We start from the raw sequence: 20,542 nt of genomic DNA on the forward strand, positions 1-20,542 counted from the left end.
TACTAAAAATTGAAAAATTTTCTTGAAACTTTTATGAAAAATTACGGAAATACACCAAAAATCGGTAATTTTTGATGAAAACATAATTTTAGTTTTTTTGTCAATTTTCGTCAATTTAATTTAATATTTTTTTTTAATTTAAAAAAAATCTTGAAATTGAAAATCAATTTCACACTTTAATAAGTGAAATATTTTATAAATATTTTTATGATATTAATCTGATATTTTAGTCAATTTTTTTTGTCAATTTTTTCTTGATTTTTTTTTTAATTTATAAGAAAGATATCAAATATTAAGTAAGTAAGAAATAAAAAATATTCAAAATCTTAAAATATTTTATTTAAAATTTTCTATTTTTGATAATTTCTTAATTTTTATTGCTTATGACATCAAAAAAATTACAAAATACGAAAAAAAATTTTTTTTTACATTTTTAACGGAAATTTTTTTGAAATGGCATTTAAATATTTTTTTTGTAAAAAAATCAGCCAAAAAGAGCAAATTAATTAAGAAACATTAAAAAATTATTTTTTAGCTCTAAAAATCAAAATTTTAGAAAAATCCAAGATTTTTGATTTTTTTTTTAAATTACAGACAGACAACCAAAACGGAGCAAATTCAATTTTTCAACAAAAAGAAAAGCTTTTCGGCGATTCATGACCATCTCAATTAACTTTGACTGATTGTTGTTTATCGTGACTCATAACTTCTGAACAAAATCCACGAAAAATACTTTCCCCATATAAATATTCACAATTTTTAATAAAATTTTTCCTTTTCCATCGAAATTTATCAAATTCAAGCAAAAAAATCCAAAAGTCATGATCATCATCGCAACATGATCAAACCCATAAATGCACAATAATAATAACAAACAGACACAAAAGGGTGCTGCTGCCGAGACAGAACATCATTTATATTCGTCGTCGTTAGCTTGTGCCTAGATAGGAAACATCTGCTTTTTTTTCAATTTACTTGCCTACGAAACAAATGCAACGCAAGCACAATAAAAAGAGACCTGACCTTTATGTTCGGCCGAAGTAAATTTGTGAATTGAATAATAATTTTTTTTTTTTTTGAACATTGTCAATATTTTGTGTTTATTGATTTTGAATGAGGAGTCAAAGGAGGAGAGTTAATCAAAACGTCATTTATTTTCTTCTTTCTTTGTTGCTCACAATGCACGATGATTTATCAAAACGGATAAAGGACTCTTGTTACCTGTCGGTTTCGAGTGTTTTCATGTTTTTTTGTGCAAAAAAAGGCAATTTTTGACATTTATTCGTCTTCTTTGAAGGTGACTAATGGAAAAAGTTTCTCCCAAACGGAATATCGTGCGGCAAATAAATTTTGTTGTAATTCGCATGTTTCGTTGATGTTCATGAAAAAATCCTCTTCAGCAGTGTTTGGTTTCCAATTCATCCCGGGATCGCCATTGTGACAAAAATTCCTTACAAATTGGGTAAGACATTCAATTATTTTTGCTTCTGGATCTTTTTCAGTGAAAAACGGAAAATATCGACGATTAACGAATAAATAGGCAAAATCATCACAATGCTCGGCTCCGTAAGGCTTATTTCCCGGAAAATGAAGAAAAGAGTGACGTCCGACGAAGGAAAATTTGTATCTAAAAACTTTTTGATGTCGACGAAAGATGTTTACGACTCGATGGTTCGCAAATCCAATCATGGCATCAGAAAAAAGTTGACTCAGGGGCTCGAGAGAAGCTTCAATGGTAAGAGGAAATTCCAATTTATAAGATTTTTTAAGAGTTTCATTGATAATTTTTGATTTTTCAGCATCACATCGGTCATATCCAAAGCAAATCGGCGCAATTTCATCAAATTTTTGCGAAAATTCGTCTTTTAATTCGGGATTTTTTAATATATCAACAGCTGAAGTGGTCAATTCATTCGCTGTCACACCAGCTATTATCGGAATTTTACTGAAACGACCATTAACGAGTGATTTTCTGGGATCTTCGATGAGAAAACGTTCCTGCCCGTGATCATCTTCGATGACGTAGGACCAAAGGAATATCGGATTGTCATGCCCGAACGCGAAATTGTCGTATAAAGTGTCAACAAGGCGTTCAACTGGAATATTTTTAAAAGATTCGATCAATTTTTCATCAGTTTCGTGCGGGATTCCTAAAATTTCCGCCTGTTTTTTGATCAAATCCTTTTGATTTCGCGCAATTTCGGTTTGAAAGTTGATCCCGCCACTCGCAACGATCGCTTGATGGAACAAATTTCGCGACATTGGAGAAATTGTGTGCAAAATCACGCACATTGCGCCTGCTGAGTTGCCAATTAGCGTTATTTTGGATGAATCTCCGCCAAAATTTGAGATATTTTCCTTAACCCAACGTAATGCGAGGACTTGATCTTTAAATCCTGCGTTTCCCGGATATTCTGGAGTGCCAAAGTTAAAAAAACCGAGAAATCCCAAGCGATAGTTGAAAGTTACTAACACGATATCCTTTTCCATTAGGTATTCCGGGCCTCCGTTGTCGTTACTTGCTCCAGATCCCACGTATAAACCTCCGCCGTGGATATAGACGAGCACGGGAAGCTTCTCTGACACATTTTTCGTGTAGACATTCAAGCGTAAACAGTCCTCAGAAGTCTCCTTGGAGCTTTTTCGTGGCTGGGGACACATCGGAGCCTCTTCCGTGCAATCTAAAACACTTTTCCAAGGCAAAATTGGGACAGGATCCTTAAAACGAAGCTCTCCAAGAGGCGGTTTCGCATACGGAATGCCACGAAACGCGTGAAATTCGGTATTTTTCCACGTTTTTAACGTCGAACCACGAACGGCGCCGCATTTTAAATTAACAATTGTCATTTCAGGCACCGAAAATCGCAAGGGAATTGCTCAACAATCAAAATAAAACTACCGCAAGAGCGAAAGACGGCGAAAGTAAGTCTCGAAATAAGTGAAATAACAAAAAATCATGCAAAAAACTGGATTTATTACTCTCTTTCTCTTCACACAGGTACTTGACGTACGTTAAAAACCCAAACATACGTGACATCAATGTCGTTTCCTCTTCTTGTGAACGTGTGTTTGTGCAATTACTGGCGAAGAATTCATCGCGACGATATCTTGTACGGTCAATTGCTTCAACGGGAACAAATTTTGCCAAATTTCATACCGATTTCCGTACAAATTCTCCTTCATCGTCATATTCACGTCGATTTCCAGGTACTTTGACTTGTGTTTCAACGTCCCAAAGTTCGGTTTCCACTTAATTTCCTTCAAAAATGGATCGAAAATGCTATTTGGATCTCCGTGCAAGGCAAAATTCGCTACAATGCGAGTCATGCGCTCAACTATCAAGTGTTCCGGGTCGGTTTCAGTGAACATTGGGGCGATTTTTGGAGCAACAAAGAGATATAAAAGGTCATCGTGATGTACAACGCCATAAGGTTTGTCATCGGGGAAGTAAGTGTGACTATACCGACCTTGATAACTGAATTTATAGTAATAAACTTTAGTGTATTTGGAGGCTAATTGCACGAAACGATGAACAGGAAAGCCAATAACTGCATCAGCGAAGAGCTCGTTGAAGGATTTCAACTGCGACAGACCATTCAAGGTACCTCCGATGTATTTTTTCTTCAATTCTCGACTAATTTCTAATGATTTTAGGGTGTCACGTTCGTACAAAAAGCAAATCGGAGCTAATTTCTCCCACTGATCGTTCATAATCGAAGTCAAAGTCTCATTTTGCAAGATATAAATGGCAGGACTAGCGAATTCGTCTTTTGTAATACCACTAATTATTGGAATTTTCATGAATTTTCCCGCTTGAAATAATTCTGTGGGGTCATGCGTTAAAAATCGCTCCTGTCCGAAGTTTGGTTCAATCACAGGTTCCCACAAAAGTATTGGATTCGCCAAAAAATCGAACATATTTCGCAAAGTATCGCCTAAAAGTCGTGCCGGAACGACTCTCAAACACGTCATCATCGCCTCCAAGGGACTTTCGGGGCAATTTACTAATTTCGCTTGACGTTTCGCCAATTCCAGCTGATGTGACGGGCGTGGGCTTGTTACTGCGCCGCTCATTACAATCGCCCGATGAAATAATCCACGTGACATTGGACTCACGAGATGCAATGTGATGCTATAAGCACCTGCACTGTACCCCAAAAGTGTTATCATGTTCGGATCTCCGCCAAATCTCGCAATATTCGAGCGAATCCATTTCAAAGCCATCACCTGATCTTTCAATCCGGCATTTCCGGGAGCATCTGGAGTATTTATCGCTAAAAATCCGAGAGCGCCAAGACGATAATTTAACGTTACGAGTACAATATTTCGATCCATCAAGCTTTGAGGTCCTGCGAAGTTCTTACTTTGCCCGGAAACGGCGTAAAAGCCTCCCGGATGCAAATATACGACAACTGGCTTCTTTACTGACGATGATTTTTTAGGTAATTCAGCAGTGTAGATGTTCAAACGCAAGCAATCCTCACTCACGTCATCTCTTTCATCCAAATCTGTGGGTTGGGGACATCGAGGACCATCTTCCGTGGCATCAAATTCCGTAATCCAAGCAGGAACTGGCTCAGGTGCCTTGAAACGTAGCGATCCAACGGGCGGCGCAGCATATCGTATCCCACGAAAAGCGAAAAATAAGCTCCCAAGACGTGATTCGAGGACTGAACCTCGTACGGGACCCGATAAAGTGTGAACAACTGGCGAATCGGTGGTTTCCGAGGCGAATTCTTTCAGCAAAACGGCATCCGCGACGGAATTTATCACGGTCAAGAGCAAGAAACGAACGAATTTCTCACGTAACATGACGAATGATGCAAAAAATCGCGACTGAGACATCAGTCAAACGTGCTCCCGCTTATATAGAAATTCTTGAGACACCTACATCATCGGGGAATTCCACTTGAATGCGCTTTTTAATTGATGCATTTGAGGAATTAACGGTTTTTTTTGTCAATGAGTGACAGATCTAGAACTCATTTCACTCGAAATTTGCAAAAAATGCATGAAACCGGCATTGTTGCACGCAAAAAATTCCCCGAGATAAATAATTTCTTTGAACTTGACCTTTTTATTTAAATTTTTTCTATAGAATCGTGGCATTTTTCGACCACCATCTCTCTACTTCACACTTTTTTTGTGACAATGGTCCATCTAATTTTTATTGTCCTAACGATGTTTACTCATCCCCCTTAATTTGTGCATTTTCGTCTCGTGTCTATTGAAATTTTTGACCTTTTGACCCAATTTGAATAATTTATTGACCAACACGAGATAATGTCAGTTAATTAATAATTCGAACCCTCAAAAATATTCATAAAAAGGGAATTTTGCTCCGTAGCCGTATCCAAAGAATGATTTACTTGAAATTTTTCTGCGGTTTCGAAAAAAACAACTTTATTGAGTCGTAAAATTCGATCGATTTGTTAAAATTCCTCTCGCGCTACAACTTATTTATAATATTTTTCGTTATTGCTCGAAAAATAAAAAAAAAAATAAATAGAGAAGTAACAGCACGAGCAAAGATTATTGAAAATGATATCGCCAGGTGTTTTCTCGTTATTCGTTGCCTCAACAAGAACAAATGCATCTCGAAATATGATCTGAATGCTAACTGAAACGAGGTACGTTGCGCAAGTAACTGGCATGTCAATATGAGTAGCGTGATATATGATGTCTAAATATAATTGTGAATATTTGAAATAATAGTAAAAGAAGGTAAAAGGTTATCAAATGGTTTCGTCAGTGCTCTTGTGTGTGTGTTTGGAAAGAGAGTTCTGCTCTCTATGAAAAAAATTACTATGAGTAATTCGTAGAAATTTGTATGTTCTTGTTATGGTTTTTAGTACTTTTTTTGAGAAAATTCTCCGTTTTGGTGTCTGTCAGTTCTAGAAATCGTAATTTTTTGTTTTTAGTACAGAAAAATTATTAAAATTTAGTACAAAATGGGTTTTCTGAATAAAATTTTCGACTTTTTCAAAGTTTTAGTACAAAATACGATATACCTATGTAATTCATTTTTAGAATAAATTTTTAGTACAAAAAATTTAGTACAAACATCAAATTTTTAGCTAATTTTAAATATTAAAAAAGTTTTAGTACAAGAATTTCTTAGAAATTTTAACAAAATAAATTATAGGCCGTTCAAGAATGAAGTTTATTAATTTTAATATAAATTTAGTACTAAATATATCAGAATTTTAGAACAAAATGAGGCTTTAACTTTTCAAAAAAAAAAAATAACATTTTTACATATTTTATGACAAATTTTTATTTTTTTTTACAATATTTAGCTTACAATGAAAAATTTTCAAATTTTAGTACAAGAAAGTCAGTTTCAATTTCAATGTTTTAGTACAAGTTTTTTAAATTTCAAAATTTTTTTAAGAATGTAATTTTTAGGTAGTTTTTTAGAATTATTTCAACATTTTAGAATAAGGCGAATAAATTTAATATTTTCATTTTTTGTCCCATGATGATTTTCTCGAGGGGGGGGGAAATAAAAAAATAAATATTTTTGAATTTTTTGTTTGTAATTTTTTAACGTTTTTAGACGTTAAATGTTGATTCTTAACATTTATTTAATTTTAGTTTATATTATTTTAAAATTTGAACTTAAAAGTAAAAAAAAAATTAACAAAATCTCCCAAAATAAAAATTTATGAAAAAAAATAATATTAGTCACGTGACTTTCAAAAAAATGTTTTTCAACATTTCAATAGAAAATGTCGTAATTAAGCAAATTTCTTTAGTTTTTTGTATAATTTTACCAAAAACAGTAATTTTTTATATTTTTTCAATATAAAAATTCCAAAATATGTCAAAAATTTTTGTATTTTAAAATTTAAACTTTTTATTTTTAGAACAAATTTTTTTAGTACAAAATTTCAGGGGGGGGGGGGGAGACAAAAAATGGATATAAATAAGAAGAAACTAAGAAACTAAAAATATTTTAGTAAAATATGCGAATTTGGCAGAAATTATTTTTTTAATATTTTTCAATTTTAGTACAAAAAAAAACGCTTTTGTCTGCAAACCCTTTAAAACACGACAACTTTTCTATTCTTTTCTCTCATAACATTCAATTCCGCGTACGCATGACAAAAAGAAGACGCAAAGAAATCGTTAAGTGCAAAACAAAAAACCGCATCTACAAAAAAAAAAAACAGAACAATAAATTGTTTTGCAATAAAATAGTGTAAAATATAAAATTTATAAACAAATAAATATGTATTGAATTTTTTTTGTCGGTAACCTTGCGTTTCAGGAATTGCCTATCTGTTCCACGACGACTTGTCATCGCACAACGTGTCACTGGCAGAAACTTAGCTAAAAATTTACCCCTTTTCAACTGATCTTTTATCATTTAATTGTTCAGCGCGTTATCAGACATCACGAATCGGATATGTGAAATTTTAATTAAATTTCCTCCTAAAAATTAAGGTTGTCAGAAACATTGCTGCATTAATTAGATTTTGCACTTGTTTCATTTTTTCTGTGTGATTTTTAATTCATTCGTCCCCAAAATTAATGTTCATTGAACATTTATTACGATCACTTTAATTTTTTTGTTGCATTCGGACGTGCTTCCACTTTCAATTTCGCTTGATTGATAAATGGACTCCAGCTAACTGAACATGTTAACTTGATTTATTGCGAGAATGCATGATCGAGAGAGAAAAAAAACGGACGAGGAACACCTAAAAAGTCGCCCAATTAAAGCTGTTCTCGTCGCATGTGACAACGCAGCGAGACAAATGACGACAAGGTACATGCAATCTTATGCAAGTTTTTGATGTTTTTGTCTGCCTGTGGCATTGCAACTTGCACTTTTAATGAAGTTATCAACGTTGAAGTCTGGAACACACAAAAAATTTTTACTTAATAATCGTTTCACGCTTCTCCATAATTGACAATAAATTTTTTTAAACTGAGTTTTTTTTTTGTGTGGGCAAATTCTTCATTCATTCACTTTTTGTATTTATTTTATTTTTCATGACAAAATACTTTTCTTGCATAAATTTTGTGAAAAAAAAAATAAATTCGCAGAATGAGAAAAAAATGTGAATGAAATTTTTGACATTTTTAGACCTGATTCTGTAATCAATATTGATGCAGACTTTTTAATCGGACAAAAGGATCAAAAAAATTATTTTTGTGCTCATTACTTGACATTTACAGAACAGAACACATAAAAGGCAGATGCAAAGGCAGATAGAATGTCGTTTCATTCAAAAGTCGACCACAAGTTACATATCTCACATTCGGATCGTTGCCACGTACTGTGAATGTGTGGTTTTTGGTTCTCGAATGTGATTCTCATAGTAAATGATATTTCTCGTTGCAGGGTGTTTGCTTAAATGTTTTGTGGTATTGTCCTTTTTAATCAGTTGGTAAAACACAAACTAAATGAAATGAACACCGGATCACATGGGTGATATATGCAGATGTGAGGCACTTTTTTCTTCGGGTTAAAAGGCGATTTTTGGGAAGAGTTGAAATTTCTTGGAATTGGTCAAAGTGCTTTTGTTGGTGAGTTTTTCTTAATTTTGATGAATTTTTGTCTTTTTAATTAAATTTTCGTTTTTTTTAGGGTCTTCAAATGAGAGTAAAAGATCTCTTTATTCAAAGTTTAACGATTTTTTTTTGTAAAATTTCTCTGTCTTCAATTAGATTTTTTTTTTAAATCTGTCTTTGTTACTTTTTTTTGACATTTTTTACCGAGTTTTCGACATTATAGTTCTTAAACTCTTAAAAAGCTTTAAAATTTGTCTTCTAAAGATATAAGCTTATATTTCAAAATTAAATTTTCAATTTGAGAGACTTCAAATATTTGAAAAAAACTTCAAAAAATTGAAAAAAAATTAAAATTTGAATTTCTAATAATTTTTTTAGAAACTTTACAAATACTTTTTTCAAATGAATAATTTACTCAAATTTTCCCTTAATTTTTTTTATTTTTATGAAATTTTTCTTGAAAAATTGTGATTTTTTAACAAACGATCCGACGATGATTTTTATCTTAAAATTTCTGAAATTTAAAAAAAATTTTTAAAAATTGGCAAAAAATTTTTTTTTTAAATTTGAAGCAATTTTTTTACCTTCTAAATTCTCTAAAGTATTAATTTTTAGTTCAATATTTTTCTTTTGTGGGTCAAATAGTTAAAAATTTATTTGTTTTATTATTTAATTATATTTAGGTATATCATTTATTTTTTTAATAATCATTTTTTAATTATTTTATTTATTATTATAAATTAATTGCTTAAAATATTTTAAGGGAAAAATATTAAATTAAATTTTATTAAAAGAATTTATAATTTTTTTTTTTCACATAGTTAACTAAAATTTTATCAAATGAATTATTTTTTTTCTTTTTATTTTGAATTTTTAATTTTTATTTTTATTTTCTGGAGGTCATTTTTATTTCTAAAAATTTTAAAGTTTGTCAAAAAATTATTTTTATTAAATTTGAAGCAGTTTTTTACCTCCTAAATTCTCGAAATTCACTATTTTTCTTTTGAATAACAAATAACCTAATTATTTTATTTTTTAATTTTTATTTATTTTAAAATATTTAATTGTTTTATTTTAAAAATAATAATAAATTAGCCTTGAAGGAAAAAATCTATCAATCCCCAAAAAAATTTTTGACTTTTTTTGTATTGAATGAATTTTTAAGGGATTTTTGTTTAAATTTATTTTAATGGATTTTTCCAGATCAGCACTTCTTGAAAGTCGAGAAATTATAAAATATTCAAAAAAAAATTTGTGTAAATTGTTTTGATCAAAAATTTACTTTAAATAATCTTCAACGGTAAAAATCCTTCCAAAACTTAAAAAAAATAACAAACCAATTTTACACTAAATGTTCCCTCCTGTTCGCTAAATCGGACATTAACCGGCAATAAAAGCATGTTCAACAACTAAAAAACATTAAAATCGACTGTAAACTGCATCCGGCTTCCTTTTTACAACAACTCTCCATTGTCATCATTTTAAACAATAAATCTCTTTTTCGCACAAATTTTCCAACAACTTCAATATCTAATCAATAACTTGTTCAAAAATGTATCAAACAGCGAGTCAAGGGGTTAATATTCCGCAATTTAAGTGTTTAAAATGCATTTTACACGCTTTCCACAATAGAAATTTATATCTCTTAAATAGATTTTTTTTGTCGAAACTTTAAAAAAAAACTACGGACGACCTTGATTTATGGAAGTTTTAAACTTCCGATTCTCTTCTCACGCCTATTCACTTCGTGGCAATACAAAAACCGTTATTAGTATTTTTTTATTGTAATACGTGTGTAAGTAAATATTATTTAAAAGTCTCTTTTTTCTGTTCAATTGTGGCAACTTGTGTCTCTTGGTTGGAAATGGGAAGCAGAACAAGACAACCCTCGTTGAATGTCGATCGAGGGGCGCACAACGCGCAACGCACGCCAAATTCATCATTTATCATTCACGAGAAAAAGACACCGAACGAAGGGAGTGAATTGCAGCATCCCATTGTGTTATTCGAGTACCCGTAATAATATTTTGAATTAACAGAAAAATATGTTTTTATAATAATAAACATGAAGATCAAATCAACAGCTATAAAAAATTTATTATTTTCCCCTCAACGTCATGTCACCTATTTTTTTTTTTATTATTATTTATCTGTCTTGTAAAATGACGCCGAAACCCGAATTTCGAGCTTACGAATGACATTTCGCATGAAAAATGACGAAACAAAGGAAAAAAAGGAAGGATACTCTCAAGAGGCCTCTCAACTGATCGACGATGTGTGCAAAATTGTTGCATTTTTCGAACACAAAAGATCTTGAAACTTTTTTTTTTGTTCGTAATAAAATAAATCTTCAATTTTTTTCGCTTTACTTTGCAACTGCACGAATTTGAAGGGAATATAAATCAATTTTATGTACGTTTACGTACGAGGACCGACGATAATTTGCATATATTTAACATAACATCATCATTACTGAGCTTGCCTTTTGTTATTATTATTTAAAAATTACTTAGGGAGATTTTTTGCACCTTTTTTGAGATTCTTATAAGATTTCGTTCATTTTTTTTGTTCAATGAAAAAAAAACTAGAAAGCATTTTTATCAATTTTGTCACGTTCAGTGTCAGTTGCTGCTCAAAAAAACATAAAAAATATGTTATTGGCAGGTGCTTTAGTTGCTGCCCGATACTCGTTCTCGTTCTGGCTTGCTGCTGATAACAGACGTTGAAACAGCAATTCAGTGGAATATGAATGCAAATTAATAGTTTTCAACTCGAAACGGGCAGGGATGGAGTTTTATGAGTAAATTTTATGAAAAAACGAGATCGCGGGAGACAAATCGTGTGAACAGAAAATGATCAACGGCACTGCATAATTAACCGATATATCATTAACAAGCACCCGTATGAGTTTTTTAGTTGTTGCTGTTGTAATTAAAATACAAAAATAAAGTGAAAATATAATTTTTTATTGCTCAATGACGTTTTGTATGAGAGAAAAATAGATAAGTGGGGTGGCAATGGTGACGAAAAAGTTAGGTTTGAAAGAGAAGGTTCAAAGAGCTTAAAGGTATTTTAGATCGAAATTTTTAAATTTTTTGTTATAAAGTTCTCTGAAGTTATTTTATTTCATTTTATTTCTTTATTTTTATTAATTTTCATTTTTTTAAATATTTTTAAAATCTTTCCAATGAACCGCTTTCAATTTATTGGTAAACTTAAAATTTTTTATTTAAGAAATAATAAACAGAAAAAAAAATAATTTAAAACTAAATGAACTTTTCATAACTTTTAATATAATTATTCATTTTATTTTAATTTTTATTTTTTTAATTAAATATTTTTTATTTTTTAATTAATTTATTTTGATTTTTATATTTTTTTTTTCAATTTTGAACTCAAAAGTGAAGAAAAGTCAGACAATCTCCTAAATTTTTTAGGAGATTTTTTATTTTAAAGGCGAATAAATTGTTTATATTTATTTTTGTCAAAAAAAAAAATCTGGGTGAAAAATAAAAATTAAATAAGAATATTTTTGACATTTTTTGAATAAAAAAAACATCAAAATTCAGGGTTACAAAACTTATTTAGTAAATTACTTAAACGCTTTAAAAATTAATAAAAAATACTGAATTAATTTATATTTTTTTTAAAAATTGAAAACAAAATATTTTTTTTCCAAAAATTTGATCGAAATAAAAAAAAAAATTAAATTTCTTTTCAAAATCTCCAAAAAAAATTTTTTTTTTTTTGAAAAAAAAATTAAATAGATTCTAAATTTTTTTAGAGAAAACATCTAATTTTTAAAAGCCAAATTTATTTATTTTTTCTGAAAATAAAGTTAATTGAAAAATAAAATTTTTCCACAGCTGCAAAAACTTATGTGACTTTTTTTGATTTTAATAATTTTTTAAGTTTAAGAAAAAGTTTAATTCCAAATTCAAATTAAAAAGTCCAAATTCAAATTTTTTTTTAAATTTTGACTAAATTTCGAGAAGAAATTTATTTTTTTCAATTCCGAGATGAAATTTAATTTTTTTTTATTTCGATTAAATTTTGGAAAAAAAAATATAATTCAGTATTTTTTATTCATTTTTAAAGCGTTTAAGTAATTTACTAAATAAGTTTTGTGACCCTGAATTTTAATGATTTTTTATTCAAAAAATGTCAAAAATGTTCTTATTCAATTTTTATGTTTCACCCAGATTTTTTTTTTTTGACAAAAATAAATATAAACAATTTATTCGCATTTAAAGCAAAAAACATTGTAAAATTTGTTAAAAAAACTTAAAAACTGCTCGTCATTGTTTTCAAATAATAAAATTTTGTCACACTTCACAACATCATAAAATCTTCAAAAATATTACCCACGTGCTCTTTTTATCTAAAAAAAAAATGCCGAATTTTGCCAATAACTTACCTTTATTTTATTCCAAACAATCCATAACTCCCACTGCGTGCCTCTTCAATAAAAGTTTCATCACCACTCGTGCAACTCTCAGGTATGTTTGTCATTGTCCCTCTTCGTCATTTAATTGTCTTATCTGTTCACAGTTTTAAATCTGCACACATGTCCAGAAATCGAGAGAGAGAGAGATCGTCATCAAAGCCCGAAAATGATAATTTATCTTCCACACAAATTTAATGCTTCACTCGGTCCACACATGAGTTAATGAATGTCTAATGTCTCTTAAATGGCCCCATTATTAGGTAACAATGACCAGATATTTGTTGTCCTTTGTTTGTTGAGTTGTTGTAAGAGCTTGAGAGATAAATGATGACCGGAACTGATTGACATCACATGGAGTCGCCTTTTCTTCGAAGATTTCATGCTTCTGCTTATCTCTGCCCAGCTTTGTTTGCAATTATTTGACCATAAAACCGAAATTTACCCAAAAAAAAAATATTAATTTAACTACGGTTGGTTAAAATTATTATTCTCCGAATTTAGGCAAACAATTGAGCTACTAAATGCCTCTAATAGTCGGAAATTTATTAATATTTTTTTTTGATACTGAAACAAATGGTGGTCACGTGTCTTCTTAATTGATTGATGCGTTTTAAACTTTTTTTTTCGTTTTTATTGAAAATTCTCAGGAAAAATCTTATCTTTGCATCACGCAACGAAAATAAAAAATGCAACCACAATGCCTAATCACCTGGAAAATATTTCATTCATGGTTCTGTTGTTCGAATCACTCCTTCTTGACAACCAACCCCTAATCTTATTATTATATTAACAAAAGTAACAAGAAACAAGAAAAAAAGGTGAAAACGATATCTTACGCTTGAGTGCATCGGAAGAAAAGGTAATTCAGAATTATTTTTATTACAATTCAATTGTAACAAAATATCTTTTTAACAGATTTGTGGCTGCATGTAAATTTGCTCATTGAGCAAACGAATGGGAACGAATTATTTCGATACGGATTCTCATGAAATTTCAAGTAGATTTGCATATTTTTCCTTTGTGGTGACGATTTTCAAGTGTCTTGAACAAAAAAAAATCTCGAGAGATGCCCTGGAGATAAACAAATGGATTAACAAAAATCTCATAAAAACCTGAGAAAGAATAGTTTTCGAATAAAAAGTGTGAGATAAGAGCTTAATTACCGTCAATTAAGGATTTTCCTGCTTTATCATGGATATTTCGTGGTAATGAATGACAACCATCAATCTGCGCAAATCCATGTATTACCGCAATATCAAAGGCAATTAAAGACACCCTTCCTTATCTTTCGAACGGAAATTCACGCTCGCCTGACGTCCAATCCGAAATATCAACATTCCGCGTTAAGTCCTTTTTTTGCTTTTTAGATTAGGTAAATTTGGAACATCAAAAACGATTAATTTCTCTCCCCGTGTTTGTCTTTTTATTTGCTTTTCGAACTTTTCTGTTGTTGTTCAATTTACGTTTTTTCCGTCGTGTAGAGTGTCATGTATCAACAATACTCACAGCGAGTAATAGTTTTTGATGTTTAAATGTTGATGATGATGATGATGAGCTGCCGTAAAACGATACGAAAATTTACAACCCCCTACAACAAAAGATGCGAACAATGCGTTCAACAATGTACGAATGTAAGAGACGAGACGAGATGATAAACAATGAAATATTTACAAGACAACTTGGACGTGTGTCGAGCCATTGTTGAGAGGCAGAATTTTTAACAATGCGATGATGAACTCAACTCTTGAAAAAATATTTCATGTGTGGAAGAGTAAATTGCAGAGTTGGTAAATGCGGAAAAATTTGTGTTGTGATTCGAAAAGGTTGGTTGAAAAATTATTATTAATAGTTAAGAAAAAATCTTAAAAAAGCTTTGAAATTCCTCAAGATAAAAATATTTATTTTTTTTTTATCAAAAATAAAAATTTAAACTTCGAAAAAAAAATTAGATTCTACAGATCGTTAAAAAATAATTAAATTAAAAAATAATTTTTTTATTTTTTTTATTAAATTAATTCAATTAATTAAAAATAAAAAAATATGATTTTTAATTTAATTAAAAAATTTTTATTGAAAAAAAATTTTTTAATTTAATTATTTTTTTCACATTTTGTAGAATCTAAATTTTTTTTTGAAGGTTTCCATTTTTATTTCTGATAAAAAAATAAATATTTTCATCTTGAAAATTTTAAAGCTTTTTTAACGAAATTCTCTATTGAATTTTAATAATTAGGTATAAAAAAAAAATTTAAAATCTAAAAATTAAAAAAAAATCACAATTAACAATATAAAAAATTAAATGAAAATAAGTTAAAAAATTCCTAAAATAAATATATTCAGAATCTCAAAAAAAAAAAAAAATTATTTAATTTTAAAAAAATATAAATTTAATTTTAAAAAATTTTCAAAAATTTAATTTTCAATTTTTCAAATTAAAAAAATTTAATTATAATTTTATAAAAAAATTTCAATTATTAAAAATCATTTAATTAAATTTTTAAAAGAATTTTAAATTTAATTTATTTTTTTTAAATTTAACTGTAACTTACTAAAAATTAACTGTATTTTTGATTTTCACTTTATTAATTTAATTATTTTTTTAAAATTTAATTTGGTGTTTTAAATTTTTCAATGCAAGACATTTTGATTAACTATAATACATACAAAAAAATTCAAACAAAATTTTTAAAATTAAAAATTTAATTTAAAAAAAATATGTCAAATTTTCAATATAATCATAAAATTAGAGCTAAAGTCAATAAAAACTGGATCAGATTTAATCTGGGAAAATCTGAGAAAATAACAAATCGTTCCAATCCTCCCTTTTCTCTCATCTCACACACAAAACACTCTTGATTCTTTTATCTAATCGTTTGTTTGCCTTGTTATATCAAAGCAATTTTACTCCGCACACAGTTCATGCTAATCTCATTTTGTTGTCTTTTGTTTTGTTTTTTATCCTTTTTGTGTTTGTAATACGTATTTTATCCTATCACAGAGTGTTTTTATTTGTTAATATCATTTTACGCTTCTCCGAACAACAATTAAACAATGCACAATGTGTGTGTCTCTTCACTGAATTACTTGATAATTATAACACAATAGAGCAAATAATGGGATTTGCCTGGATTTTAACTTAAAACAAACAAACAAAAAGAGCAAAAAAAAACTTAAAATGAGCTGGAGAGATGTCAAACGAGGGAGAGACACAAAAGAAGGAAAAATGCAAGGAGAAAGTTTTATGTTTCATCTTCGCATTCCAGAAAGGTTAATTCACTCGCATCTTTTATCATCTTCAGTTTTTTTTTCATGTCAGACCTTTTTCAGAAAGCAGACTAAACGATCCTTAATTTATTCACCTGATAATTGATATGTTCATGCATGGCCAACCACATAACAGCATATGGCACGACTCAATGACTCATTTTTTGTAAATATGGTTAATAATAAAAACAATCAAAAAAGTAGAGGGACGCCAATTCCAATTCGAAAATTCCATCAAGCAAGTCATGATATCGCGTAAAAATTACAACAGATGCGTTCCTATCAGAATTTTTTGAAAAATACTAATAATATTTAGTTATGTATTCAAATAAGTCGCATGACAATGAAGAATGATGGGCACACTTTTGTTTCTACTCTATCATTAGAATTGCGGCACACTACCGATGATAAATTTTTCACGGGTATGGCACGCGGTTATCGAAAGTAATTAAAGTGAACACGTGCTAATTATTTCGAGTTTTTAAGTGTGGCAATTGTGGGTGATTTTTATCACTACACGGGGTATACAGGAATAATTATTAGTTTCACGCGATTATTAGATATTTATTGCGTAAATTAGAATATGATCATGCAGCATCAACGCAGGAAAGTGATCGATCGTGTGAGTGATAAACGATGAACGGATGACAGAAGGTAAGATGGAAGCGGGAATTGACAGGATACGCGTGTCTTTGGAGAGATGGATTGGAAGCTGATTGACGAGGTGAGTTTTTAGTTGAAGAGTCCTATTGTACTTCATACTGTGAAATCGTTCTCAGTAATCGCTGCGGAATGGGTCTTAGATTTTTACCTGTCATCCCAAGCTGGCGTCTTTAAAATTCACTCAGCTCTTTCAGAAGGTTTATTTATTTATTTCATCAAATTAAGATTACATCATTGTAGTTGGAGGAAAAAGCATTAAGCTTAAAAAACCTCATCTTTTCTTTCACATTTCAATTTTGTTGGTCGTGCGCCATTTAATCCGTTGCCATTGAATATATCACAGTCCTCCCTCAGGCCCAGTTGGAGTGTTTTATTTGGTTAGAGTGATCACAGGATGAAACAAGAAGCATGAAACGAAAAATAAAAAACGAGAAACACATACTTACTTCTTATTTTTTCTTACTCTCCTACTTCTTATACTTACTTATTGAATTCACATTCCTTATTTCGCATCAAACGTTTGGTCGAACCAATTCATATAGGCTTAAATGTATTTAATAAGTATATAAGATATTCAATGATTAAATAGAAAAAAACTTACCAATTTATCTGACCTTGATCTTACCTTCTTAGATGAATTACCTTCCTTCTTGACCGTTATATTTCCTCATACATCATCTTTTCTGACCATATCCGAAATCCATTTGTCCCAAATTTTCAATCTTTATCGATCAGTCTCTCATCAGACCCTTTTCTTGTGAAATTACGCAACAACTCTCCTTCGTCTCTCTTCTAAAAATTGCACTATGGGTGTTCAATAAGTGCCAGATAAAGATCATTTCCGTTTTTTTGCCATAAGTGATCGCAAGATGTATAATGAAACCAATCTTCACCAACAAAACTTCGGAAATAGAGAGATATGGATCAACATTGAGAACAATAGACGACAATGACGACGTCCTCACTTCACTTCTAAAATAACTCTGCATTTATTCGGATAAATTGTTACACAATAAAAAGGAAGAAGGAAAGTGCACTTGGAGTGCATTTTGTAACAAAGTTGTTCCATTCAAGACGAAACAAGAAAAATATCAAAAAGTTAAATGATTTCATTTGAGAATCACACAAAAGGCAAGTAGGGGACCGAACAATAAGATATGAATTTAGTTTATCTTTTTAACGATCAAAGTACCAATAAAGCAAAAAATTTTGTGTGTAAATGGTGAGAAGTCCTGAAAGTCAATAATGTTTCTACAATTTTTCGAGGGGTGAAATTTGAGGTTTTTGTTTATTAAAAAATTGTAACTATTAACGTTTATCGCTTGTTAACGATTCTTTTGTTTTTAGGACACATCTCTTGCCACACATCTATGGGTGTGAATTTTCTGTTATTTTATGGATATTTTTAACAATAATTTTTATCATCTCTCACATTTATTATCCTACTAATCCACACCGCCAACATTTAGTACATGACCATTCGCAGGTGTGTTTCACGCAAGTCGTGTGAATTTTTTTCAGGATCAAAAGGTAATCGACTAATGAACCGGACAAGGTGATCTTTTTTTTATTGTGGGAGTTTTTGGTGAAGATGACCTCAATTGCTGATAAGATCGCGTGTTAGTGTAAAATTCTCACAAAAAAAAACGGCGAGGACAATTCAAGAAGGGTGGTTTAAACAGGAAGAGTAAAACCTTTAATAGACTCTTAAAATTGAGGAATAATGAAAAAGAAATAATAGTAAACAAATATTTTTACAATTAATACACAATAAATATGTTCGGTTACAGTTGTTTCTTCCGCAACAATTCTTTTAATTGACAAGACATGCGGGCCCAGTTGCATTTTCAGATATTATTTACATAATAGTTCTTCATGTTTCTCAAAAAGTGTTTGTGAGTTTATTAAAAGGATATTCTAGACTTGAGTTTCTTTGTTGATGAGTTATAGCGACAAAATAACAGACTATTATTACATTGTTTAAGTAGACATTTTTTTCTTTTATTTTAGAGTAAGAATGGCAATTATGCTTCGTGAGAAGAAAACATTTTGGAGAACCCAACTGAACATCAATGGAAGGAAATACATCTGATTAGCATTTGAGGAAGAAGGAACGAATCGATCTATTTGAAGGAAAATTGGTAAGTATCCTATATCTTAAAATTATTTAATAATTAAATAAAAGTGTTAAGGGACAAGGTTAAAACTGAATTTCGTATGAAGGTCGACAAGGTCAAATGGAGGTCAAAACTGAATTTTGTAGGGTAGGGGGAGGGTTGGCTCATTTATTTCCATAATTTTTGAAATCTTAAGGAATTCAACAATTTTGGTTAGCTTAAATCCGTCTAGATCTGGGATGTTCATAAATCTTTCATTAAAAATTTTGTATCTTTTCCACATTAAACTTTCGCAGTCACATAGAATGTGTTCAGAACTTTCATCATCATTGTCACAGAATCTACAGTTTGCGTTGTCAGTTTGTAAATTTTCCGTGACCAGTAAATACTCCCATAGTCCATCTTATTTGCTCTTTTGTCATAGAAACAACACTCCTTTGATCCGATATTGAACAGTGTCACTTTGATGTATCCCTTGCTGAGGTAGGACGACATTATCTGGACTTTCGTGGCGTGTTTAATGTCCAACTGAAGTAAACAGTCCTTCTCTGCAGTAATTTGAGCTTGTATAGCGTTGTAGTGCTCCGTTTCGATGCGGATTTCGGGGAAATCCACTGGAATGATGAACAATCGCGATATTTTGGCTGATGGTCCTGGTTCCTCCTTCTTTTTGTCTAAAATTTCGTATAAAAAAGAAGAATTTTTCCGTGGTATTGATTGTCAAGGTCAAATCGAGGTCAAAACTGAATCTCGTATGAAAAAGAAGAAGCTTTCCGTGGCATTATTCGACAAGGTCAAATGGAGGTCAAAACTGAAATCTACCGTGTCATTGATCGACAAGGTCAAAACTGAATCTCAAGTGCATCTTGCGACATCTCCATAACTTTCCTTCTCACTAAAAGTTTTTTATTATTATTAATAACTACATAAAAACAATAAACACCAACCTCTTAAGATACCACTTGAAACATATTGTCAGTCCATGACATTGAAATTTATATTCTTACACGCATTGCGTATAAACTCATTGATTACCACAACGACGCCCTATAATAGATACGTTAATATGGTAACTCGAGAATTAAGATATTATAAAGAACATAAGGTGAAAAAAAAACAAATAAGAACAACTACACGGAAATGTTATCGAAGTGCATCCTGTGAAAATTATATTTTTCATAATTAAGACATTTTTTATGTAAATTTTTCAGGTGTTCTTTAACGTTACAAATTTTTAACGTTCAAACTTCAAAACTATCAAAATTTAAGAAATGCAAAAAAAAAAAGATTCCCAAGGTTTAAAAAATCCCCTTGTTATTATCTCACCACGTCACGTCTTAACACGTAAAAAACATATCTTGATAAAAAAAAATATCTCGTGATAAGAATCTCCAAAGAAACTACTTAAAAAACGACAACAATGAAGGATAATCAACTGGTAATGAAAAAAACTGTTAAAATTATACACTTTAAAAAAGTGTCAAAGTGTTAATACAGTTATTATTTTTATATTGTGTTGATTGCAATT

The 20,542-nt window shown here is 30.2% G+C and overlaps 2 protein-coding genes across 2 annotated transcripts; both read right to left on the bottom strand.

Annotated features, from left to right (window-relative positions):
• Positions 1-1,104: 1,104 nt before the first annotated feature.
• LOC134830691 (juvenile hormone esterase-like) lies at positions 1,105-2,921 on the bottom strand. The gene has a single exon (XM_063844247.1). It carries the CDS (start codon positions 2,845-2,847, stop codon positions 1,279-1,281), a length of 1,569 nt encoding a protein of 522 aa, XP_063700317.1. The 5' UTR covers positions 2,848-2,921; the 3' UTR covers positions 1,105-1,278.
• Positions 2,922-2,976: 55 nt separating this feature from the next.
• On the bottom strand, positions 2,977-4,827 carry LOC134830884 (juvenile hormone esterase-like). The gene has a single exon (XM_063844495.1). The coding sequence runs from the start codon at positions 4,810-4,812 to the stop codon at positions 3,037-3,039; it is 1,776 nt and encodes a 591-aa protein (XP_063700565.1). The 5' UTR covers positions 4,813-4,827; the 3' UTR covers positions 2,977-3,036.
• Between the last annotated feature and the right edge of the window lie 15,715 nt (positions 4,828-20,542).

Source organism: Culicoides brevitarsis, chromosome 2 (genome assembly GCF_036172545.1).
Source record: "Culicoides brevitarsis isolate CSIRO-B50_1 chromosome 2, AGI_CSIRO_Cbre_v1, whole genome shotgun sequence".
NCBI lineage: Eukaryota > Metazoa > Arthropoda > Insecta > Diptera > Ceratopogonidae > Culicoides > Culicoides brevitarsis.

Excerpts from the sequence above, each read along its gene's own strand:
- LOC134830691 (XM_063844247.1), bottom strand. The coding sequence starts at position 2,847 with ATGACAATTGTTAATTTAAAATGCGGCGCCGTTCGTGGTTCGACGTTA.
- LOC134830884 (XM_063844495.1), bottom strand. The coding sequence starts at position 4,812 with ATGTTACGTGAGAAATTCGTTCGTTTCTTGCTCTTGACCGTGATAAAT.